Source organism: Rana temporaria, chromosome 3 (assembly GCF_905171775.1).
Source record: "Rana temporaria chromosome 3, aRanTem1.1, whole genome shotgun sequence".
Classification (NCBI taxonomy): Eukaryota; Metazoa; Chordata; class Amphibia; order Anura; family Ranidae; genus Rana; species Rana temporaria.
In genome coordinates, this window is record NC_053491.1 from 116452147 (window position 1) to 116467679 (window position 15533).

The 15533-nt window shown below is 38.0% G+C and overlaps 1 protein-coding gene across 3 annotated transcripts in view; it reads right to left on the reverse strand.

Moving 5' to 3' along the window:
- The window catches only part of PLXNA4 (plexin A4), a 910139-nt gene that overhangs the window by 87041 nt on the left and 807565 nt on the right, over positions 1-15533 (reverse strand). For all 3 annotated transcript variants that reach the window (XM_040343305.1, XM_040343306.1, XM_040343307.1), the window contains 3 exons: positions 14413-14479; positions 10795-10941; positions 3772-3931 (listed from right to left, as the gene is read on the reverse strand). In XM_040343305.1, coding sequence (XP_040199239.1) covers positions 3772-3931; positions 10795-10941; positions 14413-14479 — 374 coding nt within the window. The remainder of the gene's footprint in view (positions 1-3771; positions 3932-10794; positions 10942-14412; positions 14480-15533) is intronic.

The following is a 15533-nucleotide window of genomic DNA, read 5'->3' on the forward strand; positions in this document are numbered from 1 at the left end:
GAGGAAGGGAGAGGAGGAGGAAGGTATATTAAGTGATTTACTCCATTTCCCCCCCTTTTTTTTTTTTTTTTTTTTTTTTTATTTATTTCCCTTTTTTGTTTTTGTCGTGTTTTTTTTTTTTTTTTCTCTTCCTTTTTTTTTATTTTTTTTTATTTTATGTATTTGTCGTGTTTGCACTTATAAATGTAATGTTCATTGTCTTTGATGGAAGTTGGTTTTATATGTAAGTGATGTTAAGCAATATACAGAAAATGAAAAAAAAAATAATTATAAAAAAAAAAAAAGTCCTAAGGGTAACATTGTTGTCCAAGTTGTACGTTCCATTCATTAGTTTGTACATACTGTATTGCATTGTTTACAAAGTTCACTAAGCCTGTCAATGAATGGGACAATTTATTGTTATAATTTTTAATGGGAATGATATGTTGCAGCACAATCATGAGGACAGAAGGGGAGCCTCCAAACAAATACTAAAGTCTATAGGGAGAGTTACATTGAGTGCGGCAGTGATCTGCTTTAGAAGCAGTCTATATGAAACTTTGTACGTTTTTACAGTTTTAGTTGAAGGATAAAAAAAAAGCTTAATAGAGAAGCCAATAAAAATGTGAAGTTTTTGTATTTTTCAGAAAAATTAATTGTTCCTGACATTATACCCTTACTGTCAGTTAAATTTACACACTAAAGTTCTGTATTCAGTTTATCACAACTGCTGGTGAATAAAGTACATTGAACAAATGTTAGTGGCAGAGTTGTCTATGTACCAAACCAAGGATTTCTGGGCCAGATTCACAGAAGACATACGCCGGAGTATCTACTGATACTCCGGTGTATTTTCAAATTTGCCGCGTCATATCTTTAGTTTGAATCCTCAAACCAAGTTACGATGGCTTTTGGCTTCGAACCGACAGGCGTACGGCTTCATACGCCTTCGGATCGTAGGTGTAATACTTCGGCGCCCGCTGGGTGGAGTTTGCGTCGTTTTCCGCGTCGGGTATGCGAATTAGCTGTTTACGGCGATCCACGAAGGCACGCGCGGTCGTCGCATTCTCTTACGTCGTCGCTAGTCGGCTTTTCCCGGCGTAAAGTTACAGCTGCTTTTTTTGGCTTATATTTAGACTTGCCATGTTAAAGTATGGCCGTCGTTCCCGCGTCAAATTTAATTTTTTATTTTTTTTTGCGTAAGTCGTCCGGGAATAGGAAAGGACGTAACGCACGTCGCCGTTCAAAAAGTTACGTTGGTGCGACGTCATTTCGCGCAAAGCACGGTGGGAAATTTCAAAACGGGGCATGCGCAGTACGTTCGGCGCGGGAACGCGACTAATTTAAATGATACACGCCCCATTTGAATTATGCGGGCTTGCGCCGGACGGATTTACGCTACGCCGCCGCAAGTTTACAAGCAAGTGCTTTGTGAATCAAGCACTTGCCCGTAAAACTTGCAGCAGTGTAACGTAAATGCAATACGTTACGCCGCCAGAATTCTACGTGAATCTGGCCCTATATTAGCAGGTGCAAATGAGTAAAATAGCTGATAAAAACATCTTATTATGAGTCTATGATGGGACTTATTTTACTTTAAACAAGAGTGCAGCAATCTAAGTCCAGTTTCCATAGGAATTTCACATCTGCCTCCTCAGAAAACTTGCATTTAAGCTACTGTCTCAGCCTTATACATCTTAATCCTATTTTACTGACAATTCATCAGACACCCTAATGTTAAGCACATTTTTGGATAGTTATTTTTAGTGTCTCTACAGAGCTATAATGTAAGGCAAACTTGACAGTAGGGTAAAACAACAGCCAACTAAAGGATTCCACTCTAATTACCAAAGACCATCGAGTGAACTGCTCACAATTTATTAGGAATGGTAAAAACGATTTTCTTAGTACACTTTCAAGGTTACAAAGTTTTTGAGGCTTGATTAAAAATATATATATAATTGCAATGAAAGCTTAAAAGACATCTATTTTTTAGTAATGTCATATTTCCTAATGAATGATCCAATAAACTGCAAAGAAAAACTCAGCTAAAGGTGACCTCCAAAAAGTATTCATATTCACCAAGTATAAGAACAGGAAAGTGTGCCCTGTACATTGTCATCAGATCAGTGAGCTTCTTTAAGCAAGAACACTAAAGACAGACACTCTCCAATCCAATCTGTTTCTGCTCTACCTTGTAGAGGGAGAGAGAGAGAGAGAGAGGTAAGTAAAAATCCCATTATCTTTATCTCTCCTTCCAATCAGAAGTGCCGATGAATGCAAACTCAGAAGACAGCAGCTGTGAACTCTTTATATTTCATTCAGAAGATAGTGTATCTTTCACCGCATATGTGAATTGTTGAATTTCTGTGCTTCAAATATTGCAGAAAGCTGCAGTTCAGAGAATATCCTGAATAAAAGCCAAGGACACTGGGATAACATGCCTACCTGCTGCTGCATACTTTAAGAATATATAATGGAAGTTGTGCAGATTATTTTTAGCCATGAACTCTATTTATTAATTCAGATATAATAATAGCTATAGAAATGTGTTGGTGTTAAAATAAATCTTGCAAATCAACTGCCTTAGCTATGGGGCCTACATGGAGTCACCATATTGTCAACACTAACTATTCAGTGAAAACAATTACAAAACAGTAACATACACAACAGACACAAGTCCATCTAGTTCAACCAATAGGAAATAAACTGTATCAATGTGTAGTATCTGCCTTTCAGATGATTGTTTGAACGTTTGCTGCCACTGGATATACTTGAGTGGGTACTGTGCTTCAAAACTTATTCAAATCCCGAAAAAAGTGCACCATCTAGTAGATTATATTCTGAAGGCTTTGTCCTCCCTAATAGAACTTGGAGTCCTTGTGTAATCTATTTTACATACACCTGTATACTGCAATACTCTGCATCAATGTGATGCTGGCAGCAAGCCGTGATAAATCAATCTCTAGGTAAAATTCAATGGATTTGTCTGGTCAATTGATTTGGTGGTACAAGGTGTGAATTTACTAACAGCAAATAGGCTGTGCAGTTGCACTCTACAAGTGTAGTTGCTCTAGAGGTTAGTAAATGAGCAAACGTTCTGTTGACTTTCATCATCCAATCATGTACAGGCCAAAATGCTGTTTTTTTTTTCTTTTCCTTCTTACACAATTGGGTATTCTTTGCAAAGTGAAGGTTTATCTTGTTTACTAAGCTGTGGTGAAACTGCACAGTCTATTTGCAATTATTAAATCAACCCCAAGTTGTCATATTTATGCACATATTGTGGAATCATTTTCCACAGTTGGACAATTAATGCTTAGTCCAACCCCTGTCTAAAGCCATGAGCACTTTCAAATCATGAACAACCAGTTGATTAAGTACAACTGTATCTTGAGATATGTATCATTGTTAAGCAATAGAACAAAATAAGAAACTGCAATTTTTTATAAGAAATGGAGGACTGGAAAATTGTTATCTGCTTCATAAACATACTTTTTAGCTAAAACCACCAGTGCTGTTTTGACCAAAAATTATTGGTTGGCAGTTATGGTTCTTTGCCCACTACTGTAGTTGTGTTGGGTTGCCATTCTAAATGATTGACACCACAACACACTTCATTAGGCACCCGCATTAGAGGGAAATTCAATAAATGGAATGTGTTTGTAGCGAAACCGATCCCAACCGCTCTTCATGTTCTCTTGATAAATCCATCAACCCATATATATAGTATATAGTGTTAATCTGCCTTATAACTGATCATACAAGACATGCAATGCTCTGTTTATTTACCTAAATCCATGTCTGCTGCTTTTGGTCGAAGGGAGCAAGGTAAGTTCTTAAAGATGGTATCCAATATCTTCTCCTTAACTTGGGTAATTGTGTCACAGTTGAGGATTTTTACAGGAATCATGGGGCTGTTCACATTATCAGGGTTAACACAGTTAAGAACCTGAACAGATAAATAAATACAAAAAAGAAGCTGGTAAATTTTGACAGCTAGGACAACACCACTTTTATAGATCTACACATTTGATGAGGTTTTGAAGACTATTCATTCTTCTTTTTCTACTAACAATGCAGTTGATGAAAACAAGAAAGGAAGTATCTGTTTGGTAATTAACCACTTAAGGACCGGACCAATATGCTGCTAAATGACCCAAGGGGTTTTTACAATTCGGCACTGCGTCGCTTTAACAGACAGTTGCGCGGTCGTGCGACGTGGCTCCCAAACAAAATTGGCGTCCTTTTTTCCCCACAAATAGAGCTTTCTTTTGGTGGTATTTGATCACCTCTGCAGTTTTTATTTTTTGCACTATAAACAAAAATAGAGCGACAATTTTGAAAAAAAATCAATATTTTTTACTTTTTGCTATAATAAATATCCCCCAAAAACATATATAAAAACATTTTTTTCCTCAGTTTAGGCCGATACGTATTCTTCTACATATTTTTGGTAAAAAAAATCGCAATAATCGTTTATCGGTTGGTTTGCGCAAAATGTATAGCGTTTACAAAATAGGGGATAGTTTTATTGCATTTTTTTTTTTTTTTTTTTTTTACTACTAATGGCGGCGATCAGCGTTTTTTTTCGTGACTGCGACATTATGGCGGACACTTCGGACAATTTTGACACATTTTTGGGACAATTGTCATTTTCACAGCAAAAAATGCATTTAAATTGCATTGTTTATTGTGAAAATGACAGTTGCAGTTTGGGAGTTAACCACATGGGGCGCTGTAGGAGTTAGGAGTGTAGGAGTGTGTGTTTACAACTGTAGGGGGGTGTGGCTGTAGGACTGACATCATCGATCGAGTCTCCCTATAAAAGGGATCACTCTCTCGATGCAGCCGCCACAGTGAAGCACGGGGAAGCCGTGTTTACATATGGCTCTCCCCGTTCTTCAGCTCCGGGGAGCGATCGCGACGGAGCGGCTATAAACGAATAGCCGCGCCGTCGTCCCAGATCACTCCCCGCGGGAATCCGACTGCCGCATGTAGCGGGGGGGTGGTCCCGATCGGACCCCCGACCCGCGGAAAGGCAGGGACGTACATGTACGCCAATGTGCCTGTACGTGCCATTCTGCCGACGTATATCTACATGCGGTGGTCGGGAAGCGGTTAAAGGGGTTGTAAAGGTTCGTTTTTTATTTTCTAAATAGGTTCCTTTAAGCTAGTGCATTGTTGATTCACTTACCCTTTCCTTCAATTTCCCTTCTAAATGTTTTTTTTCTGTTTTCTTTGTCTGAATTTCTCACTTCCTGTTCCTCCTCAGTAAGCTGTTCTGTAAGCTATTCTAGATGACTTTCCACCGCTCGGATGATAGTGGAAAGCTTACAGAGGAGAAACAGGAAGTGAGAAATTCAAACAAAGAAAACATTTTTTAGAAGGGAAATGGAAGGAAAAGGTAAGTGAACCAACAATGCACTAGCTTAAAGGAACCAATTTAGAAAATAAAAGACAGACATTTACAACCCCTTTAAAGGTAACATAATTGTTTGAAGGGAGAAAAAGAAAGGAATGTAAAGGAAATAAAAGGAAATAAAGGGGCAAGGAAATGAAGGGAAAGAAAGAGGATATAAGGGAAGGAAATCACTGGGAAAAAGAAGGGGTAAGGAGAAAAAGAAAGGCAAAGGTAGAGGAAAATTAGTACGAACATGAGGAAAGAAAGTTGCATGCAGCCCTCGTTGTGGTGCAGCAATGGAAAAATGTCCTATTAATCCTACTAATGGTATACACAGTAGGTTAGTAAGACTAATATTGGAACAGAAGCCCATACTTTAAAGTTCTAGTCTGATCCCTGATGTATTCAGGTAACAGATGTAAATGACTTGTTAATATTTAAAAAGAGTCTGTCTTCTGGGCTGATAGCTGTGGTATTTTCTCCCCCAGGCTTTTTGTGCTTTCTTGTTCATTCATTTCCATCATAGGTGGGTATTTATCATCGACAGCAGCGCATCCTATTCATCAGTTCAGTCACAGCCAGATCTCTGTAATTTGACCTATTCATTTAAGGAGCCTAGTGGGATTTCAATTAGTTACTGAGATCTGTAATGTACTCTGTGCAGCACACAGCAAAAGAAAAAACCTCCTGAATATGACAAAAATCATTTGAAATGTTTGCTGCAATTCAGAAGCATGGTGGGTAGCAGACTGGCTGGTGATCACCTGAAGTCACCTCTACCAACTTTTCCACACAATTCGTTTTGAGAAGTTTGTCAGAAATTTAATAAAAGTGGGAATAAAAGAGTAAAAACACTTCAACATTGGCAACTTTTCTGCTCGCGTCTAGATTTTTGAACAGGAATTTATTTATTCAAGTGGCACAGTACTAATTTTTGAATGTTACGTTTCCCTTCATGTTCTAATCCTTCTTAAGTATGAAGGAGATTTGGATGTTCCTCTAAAAGCTGAAATAAGATGTGCTTTTAAAATATACATTGCTTTAGGTCACAGTAGGCCGGATTAGTAAATTAATCAGCACATAAACCTTTCTTATTTACTGAAGGTGCAAATTCATCTTGCTTTTAAGTCAATGTAAGATGTCCATAAAACGACTTACGTCCTTTTGGGCACATCTTGGCCAAATGTTTTTTATAAGTGGGGTAAAAAAACAACATTGATGGTCGACCAGCTAATGACTGGATTTACCCTTAAAGCTAAAAATGCTGTGATTGCTCCACCCTTGCTATGAATAATTTGATGTTTTGTAAAAAAAAAAATGATTTTTCATACTTGGTCACTTACATGTATAAATAAATGTCACAGAGATGCAGTTGCCAGGCTTTGCTCATAAACAGCCATTTAAACTAATCTCACACATACAAAAAATGTTACATACTGTTAAATGTTATGATGCAAAGACCATCCCCAAACTTTGGAACCTAAATTGAGCAGAGCGAATTCTGTGAGGCCTCGTACACACAACCGAGAAACTCGACGGGCGAAACACATCGTTTTGCTCGTCGAGTTCCTTGTTAGGCTGTCGAGGATCTCGGCAAGCCAAATTTCTCCATTCCCGTTGAGGAAAAAGAAGACATGCTCTCTTTTTGGCTCGACGGGATCCTCGACAGTTTCCTCGTCGAAAAGTGTACACACAACCGGTTTCCTCGGCAAAAAAAAAAAAACAGCAAGTTTCTTGCTGTTTTTTGCCGAGAAACTTGGTCGTGTGTACGAGGCCTCAGACAATTTCCTTGTGTTTTTGCTACAATAAGGAGCTGTGATATTTACTAAATAGTGGATATACATTTTTGTATGATAAAAGCTCTGTTCCCTCCTGCAAAAGCAGTCAGAAGCCACTGTGCCATGTAGAGTGTAGATCCCCGAATACTGTAGAGAAATCTTACTGTACTTTGACTATTTTCTGATAATGGACAGGAAAATGTCCAATGTATGGTGATCTGACCTCTAAAAAGGAATATCCAAGAAGCAAGACCATGATTTAGCCATAACATCTGTGAAAACCACTGAGAGTCTGACCATGTCTAGTGGCTAATTGAGCACTGTTTAACTGCTTATAACTTGGTGGTTTATATTTAAGGGTAAGAGGCCCAGTGTGCTGTGGTGTAAGTGGGGGATTATTTAACCACATATGGGACAATATTAGACATACACTTGGGGTTTTCTTCATGCCTTTAACTTCATTTAGATCTATACAAACAGTTTTAAAGGATTTTATTTATATTTTAAAAGCAGTGCATTTTATTTCTAATAAAACCCAGAAGCTGGTTGAGTATTGTATTCAGGGTGTAACGTGTGAGGCCCCGTACACACGACCGAGGAACTCGACATGCCAAACACATCGAGTTCCTCGTCGAGTTCAGTGTGGAAGCCGCCGAGGAACTCGGCGGGCCGACTTTTGCCATTGAACAACGAGGAAATAGAGAACATGTTCTCTATTTCCTCGCCGAGGTCCTCGTCGGCTTCCTCGGCCGAAAGTGTACACACGGCCGGGTTTCTCGGCAGAATTCAGCTCTGAACCGAGTTTCTGGCTGAATTCTGCCGAGAAACTCGGTCGTGTGTACGGGGCCTGACATGCTACTGGTGCAGCAGACCCTAACCCCCCCCGAAACCCCACACTTGCTGTCCCTATTTGAACTATCAGGGCACTAATGAGCATTCTAGGTGGTTAATTGAATCTTCCTGCCATTCAGTAACTGCCTGCTTCTACGAGGTACAGGTGAAAAGCTACACTGACAGTCTGGAGGAGCCATAGGTTGCACCCGTGATCTGCTGATCGTGGTGCAATACTTTAAAGACTCCTAATAAAAAAATAAGAAATGCACATTTTTTAACTTGCCCCCCACTCTCACCCTGCAGTGCTGCTGTTAACTTTGTTTACTATGCTTCAGGTTGTGAATGAACAGGAAGCCGCTCAGCACAAAGTACTTTCCATTCATTCACTATCCAGTGCAGCTAAGGCTGCAGAGAAAGAGACTGAAGAATCTCTGTCACAAAAGTGGAGCATTAGGGGTCTGCTTATACCTCTGATATTTCACCAAAGGCCCCGAAGTCCTAAAATACATTTTTACAAATAGTAAAAGCAAAAAGCAAAATAACATAAAAAAAAAAAGAAAAAAAATACTGACACCATCCATTGCCCTACTGACACAGTCCTCTGCTTTACTGACATGTCCACTGCTCTACTGACATGGGTTAATACATTTTAAAATGTTTGTTAACATTTATTTTTAAGTGTGGTGGGTGTGTGTGTGTATGTATATTTCTGGTTGTCAAAATGCTGACATGTGACAAGTTTAGTTAATGGTATTTTATCACAAATGCAGAAGTGAAATGAGAAATCCTTTTTTTTAATTACAGTGATTGTAATGATATTACACTAGTGACTTGTAAATTTGTTTAGCATTTATGTAACATTGTTAACCTTAGTAATGCTGGGGAACGACAAGAGCAAAATAATAATTCATTAATTAATTGGTGAAAGGGAATTCATACATATTACGATTACCTGGGGATCTTCTAAAGCCATAACTGCAAAATGTTCACAAGCAATCAGCATGAATATTAAATGATATTACAAATGGTAAATATTTTACCAGTCTGTGGTTGAAAATTATTTTCCTCTATGAAACAGAAATGAGGTGGCTTGAACAGACATTGGAAATCAATTATAATTGTAATGTTTAAGCTAGTAATAAATGCTGGAGGGACATTAGCAAACTGATTACATCAAAAGAATTAAGCAAATATATTCTTCCTAATATATCAATTATACTGCAGAAACTATTAGCAAAACAAGTGGTTTATTCAAAATAATGCATGCCCAAGATTAAAGCAACAGATTCAATTAAGAGCCAGTTGTTGAAGCCACTTATACTTCGGGCTGAAGCAGAACCTGGTGCTGAAAAGGCCCATTCTGTGAGCAATTCCTGCATATCAGGGGAAGGCGCTGCACTTGCGATTTTTATGCGGGTGCCACAGTATTGTTGATGGCACTCTATCAAATGCAGATTGCAAACACACAGCATTTGTGGGCACCAAATTGCACAGTACCAAGCATTTTGGTGTAGTGTTTTTTGAAAAAGTATTGCAAGCACTACTTTTTCTGTGGTCCAGTGTATTATACAGCCTATTCAAATGAATGGGCTGTCAAAACCCACTGCATAGGAATGCATGAGAATCACAGGAGAAAGCGTGTTCCTGTGTTAACTGGCCCCAATTGTTTATTTGCTACTCTGCAACTCTGTTAAACTATGTGAGTGGAGACAAGTTGACCTTATGCAAGATGGAGGACCCTCTCCCAGCCACTACACAATATAGCTGGATACCGAAGCAACCAATTGCCAAGTAACAACACTATTATATGGAAGAAAGATGAGAGAGTAACAAAACAATAGACATTTCTTTCTATCTTTTTGGGTGAAGTGAGCAGTGGAGGGCATAGGAAAGAGAGTATATGCAGACAATAGGGCTCCCATTAACTTAAATCTGTAGCTTTTCTAAAGATGGGCAAATCAAAGGTGCAATTTAAAATGTAACTGCACTGCACAGAAATTGGGGAACAAATTTATAGGGGGTCGATTTACTAAAAGCAAACAGACTGTTCACTTTACAAGGAAAGTGCAAGAGAGTTGTTTTGGTTAGAACTTGGTGAAATGAGGTGAAGCTTTGCTGACTGCCATCATCCACTGATGTACAAGTAAATATGCTGTTATTTTTTGTTTTCCTTGGACGAAATTGTGTATTCTTTGCAAAGTAAAAATACACCACATTCACAAAGCTCTGGGAAGCCAAGACTACATATGTAAATGAGGCCTCAGGCTTTAATTGTTGTGTTTGCCCCCAGTTAGGGACACACACAACAATAAAACACTTTGTTAGTAGGCAGAAAAGAGTGATTGTGTCTGCCTTGCAGTGTAACATGTGTCATGTGGGTAAAAATTTACATAGAATGTAACCTTTCTTTATTTTTATTTTCATTTTGCAACACAATTGTTTTTCCCAGGCTCTATAACTCTAGCAATTAAAAGAAAACATTTATTTTTGAGAGAGAGTGATGTTCAAGTGACAGATAACGAATTGTCCTAAGCTTAGCAAACATAGTGTGTAATAACCTTCATCTTAAATTAATAACCTATTATGTTGTTTTAATAAACAAATGCTACATGAAACAATTTTCCACTGCCAAACAAGTTACTGTTTTAATCTGATCCTATTTTTTTCGTTTGCCCCAGCAATCATAAAGCACACACACTTAATAAAGCATCATCAATTGCTCAGAAAGCCAATTAACCTATACAATTAATTAGTAGTTCAGATGTCCTCCTGTGTTTGTCCCCGTGTAACATAACTTACCAGCGTCTTGTAGTCAATCTGTTGTCTGATAAGCTTGTCTTCACTCAGTGAATAACGGGCTTCTCCTGTGATCGAATCAATGGGGCCTTTTTCCATTTGCTGCTTAATAGCACAGAACAGAGAAAACAAGGGTTCTCCGGCACACTCCTAGTAAAAATACAAGAAATGTATGCACATGACAGTTAAAGATATATGTCACCTTTGCCTGGCAAAACAACAACCAGCAGAAAGCAAAGCATATGATGTAAGGTTCCTACTAAACTGCACTAAAAGTATTTTTTGAAATTCAAGCTCAAGAAATTGGGGAAAAGACACATTTTCAGATACAGTACATCCTAAACCCTAGTAGTTACTCCCTGCTTTGTAGAATGTATGCCTTATGTGTACGTGGGATGAGGACCCTTGTTACATACAGCTTTATACAATATACTTCAATATGTTAGTGGGTTAGGCATGGATTTTCCAAAATACCACCTGTGAGTCACAACATGCACCAGTGAAAGGAACACCAGGCCAAATGAATTTATTTGTTTGCTTTAAAAAACAACTAAAACGTTTCCCCTTCATCAGGACTTAAGTTAAAATAAGAAAATGTAATTGACTTAGAGAGTAACTCCACTTTTGTTGAGAAAAAAACATTTCCTTCTGTTTGATCACAATGTAAATTGCAGGGATTTTAACGATCTTTGTTGCAGATTGCTCTCTTTTGTTATTCTGAGGAAACAGTTGTTCATTTGTCTGTGTCCAGGTGAATCTGTGTGGGAGTGGTTTTATAATTATCAATTAGCTGCTGCATCTACAGGGCTCTAATGATGAAAGTGTCCAGCTCTGAATATGTTTGGAGGTGATTTCTATTTGGGTTATCCCATCAAAAATTAAATTTTTGTTGCAGGGGATGCCCAAAATCTGATTTGTATCTAAGTGCAGACTTCTGGGATAATCGGTAAGCCTGTCACGCAAGCAGGAAATTACATTTCCGGGGGATATTCTGTACACTATCTGTGTACAGAATGCCTCCAGGTTGACATTGCATTTTACAGATAATTGCAGACCTGCAAATTGAAAACTAAGTCATTTTTAATAACACTTAATTACAATATGGCTTGCATTACAATTGTATATTATTTGTCTTTACTCCATGAAAGTGGAGTTACCCTTTAAAATAGGGCTTTCCTGTGTAAAGCTAAGCATGGAAGTAAACTGCTGGACTGGGATCATTATTAGCTAGTAGCATCTGCATGAGCAATCAACCTATGAAAACTTTCTTATGGCCCCTTTTTGTGTGGCCAGGTAATAACCATACCTCACATAACCATCCCCTTGCCTCCATTCCATAAGCTTCATGAGTGATGTCTGTGCCTACCATAACATTGCAAAAAAGGTTTGTTGCACTGCTAATAATATCAAGCTGCACGTAAGATATGACAGCGTCTGCTTTTAGATTAGGTAGATTAGCAGTAAGAACCTGCACATATCTCTGTGGAAGTGTGGCTAGGTAATGTCAAAGTAATTACACTGCTCTGACACATATTGCATAATAATTATATGTTATATTTTGTTTATAAAAGCATGAAAGTGGCAGAATTGCCCGGGCACAGCTGGGCTCAGTAAGCCTGTTTAGGAAACATATTCTATCTTGTGTAAGCTCCTGAGTTGTTCGCTGATCTCCCGCTTGTAGCTAATAAAGTGGAGAGCCAGACTGGCAAATTGGAGAAGCCAGCATTGCAGGTGTGAGGGACAGATACTCGATTGTTTATGGTCTTAAGCACAGCGGTTTAGAAAATGTTTATGCAGAATCATCCTTGCTTCTCACAATTAGAGTTATGTAAATAAACCGAGGGATGCTAACATGGTTTAATTTACCTTTAATTTGTGAAGCAAAAGATAACTCTGCAAGGATAACTGGGACACAAGAAAAGGGCCATGAAGCTATATGAGCTCATACAGCAGCTGAATGTATAGGAAAATTACCCCAGCGGGAGCAATGGTTTGAATTTCACTTCTGATTCATTTTCAAAAATAGTCTAAAGATGAGTACTAGCGATTCTCACTACTGCTTCTTTATGTGACATGTGCAAATGGATACTGTCATGTAGTGTCTATCTTTAGGTTGTTTTGCTATGAATGTGTCCGAAATATTAAAAATAAAGCAATAGTTTCTCCATAGTCATTACTTGAAAACAGCTTCCTTTTCATTGGAAAACAAAAGAGACAATTGGAAAACAAAAGAATCAACACAATAGTGTCATTTAAGTAGTTATTTTCAAGGTAATGGGTAAAATGAAAGGTAATTGAGCATGGGTAAAAGCACACATCCTATTCTGTTATTCATGTTATGACCTCCCTTCTTCTTATTGCTTTAAAAGTACATCATTGCTGCTGATGCAACCTCTCTAGAAACAATAACAGCAAACAACATGAAATCAGTTTTTTTAACTTGCATTTAAACGATTAATTGGGAAGAACACACACATAATTCTAATCATTTAGCATTATAAATATGTGTGTATTCCAATAAAAGCATGTATAATGTAAGTATTTAAATTTGATTGTATAAGATATATTGTTAAAGTAGAACTAAAAAGCAAAACGTTTTTCTTTTTCCATTTTGGATAGAGCAATGGAGGGTTATAACCCCTGTCAGATTTTTTTCATCATCTGTGTCTAATTGCAGAGATTTCCCTTCACTTCCTGACCCATAGCCAAACAGGAAGTAAGAAGAAATCCCTGCAAATTAAGGGAAGTTCTTGGGGACCCCTAGGTCACCAGAACTATGGGAATGTGACCTAGGAATTTGGGATTTTCTTTAACTTTTTGATGATAATGGTAAACAGGACAAATAGAGATGGTGAATCTCCGTAATGGGAGCACAGACAGCAATAAAAACTGACAGGGGGTCTAATCCCACACCCCTTTATCCGGAGAGGGTAATTCTCCTTAATGGGAGCACAGACAGCAATAAAAACTGAGAGGGGGTCTTTTCCCTCTCCCCTCTATCCAGAGAGGGTGAATCTCCTTAATGGGAGCGCAGACAGCAATAAAAACTGTCAGGGGGTATAATCCATCTCCCCTCTATCCAGGGACAGTAAATCTCCTTAATAGGAGCATAGACAGCAATAAACACTGACAGGGGGTCTAATCCCCCTCTTCTCTATCCAAAACAAACAAAACAAAGTTTTGCCTTTAGTTATATTTTAAGCACACATCAGTTCACTAACAGTGGCACAACAATTCTTATTGAACAATACTGTGGTGTACCCAGCCTTCATTTCAGGGTTTTGAAGATCAGTTGCTAAACCACATTAAATAGCAACATACAATAATAATTATGGACCACAGATTAACATGTACAGTACAAGGTACATTTTATTTAACTTGGCTGCATTCTTTTAACAGTTAAATATTGTCATCATTACTTGTGATTCAGTGTTTCTAAAGAAAATGCACTGTACCTACAGTCCCTAAATTAAAATTAAATAAATAGAGACACAAAACAAAATCTTTAACTAAACATTTTTTACCACTTTTTTTTTAGAAAGCTGTACATTAAAAATCTAGGTGCATTAGAACGAGCCTTGTTCTTGTATTGCATAGCTTAATATAATATATGGATTATACCTTAAGGAACTTGTACAGCAAGAATGTGAACCAGTTTGTCAGCATCTTCTCTGCTACAGATTCTGTTCTAAAATAAAACATAAACAATGGCCAAGTAAGTAGATACATTAACAAATTATATGTTTTTTTTTATAAAGAAAAGAAAACCAAAAGGCAAGAACCCAACAATTACTCATCAATAATTCATTAATCTGATTTTGAACTGCCAACTAACGCTGGCAATATATAGGAGATGAGAGCCACCTGACAATTAAATAGCCTAGTACACACGGGCCGAAAGTTGGGTGGCATCAATAGAAACCGTCTGACATTAGGCCTGTGTGTACTGTTGTCGGTCCAACAGAAGCCCTCCATTCAGGGCCGGCTTCTGTTAAAGGGACATAACTGAAATAGGCCTGCTGATCAGCTCCTGGAGTGTTCTGGTGGGGGGTGTCCCCATGTCAGAGCACAAAAGAACAGCAGGGGAAATGGCTGTACTTATGTCATATAGGTAACACAGTGGCTCCTCCTAAGCTGTCAGGTTTTTTTTTTGTTCAGCCCTGAAAAAAAACTACTAGTGTGCACTACGGGCAGATGCCCCATTGACCGTCTGCTCTTGATCAGGAACAATGATTAGACTTTTTTTTTCATCCTATACCTGATGTTTATTTGCTTAAAATTACCTAATTCCTAAAATAAAGTATTGTAATCAAAGTGAAACTTAAAGCATGTGTGGGCATTCACATTCACTTCCAGGACTAGTCTTATGAGAGTTAAACAGATCTGTATATTCACATCAAATGATAGAAGATATATAGTTAGTTCAGCACCAAGGACAGCTCAAACTGTTGATACATCCCCAAATCATTCATAGGATTCCTTATGTATGTAAAGAATGCTGCATTCCTACCCAGTAAAACAATATTATACATAGTCTGGATCTCCATTCGTTTCTGTGCTATTTCTTTTTTCAAATGTGCCAAACAGTAAAATGCTTAGAAAACAATTCAATGAATAGTGCAACATTAAAAAAAAAAAAAAAAAACGTCACGATACAGTAAAGTAAATAATAATTAACATCATCAACCCCAGCTCCAGGGCCAGCATAGTCATGTGCGTATATGATTCATATAGCATTAAAA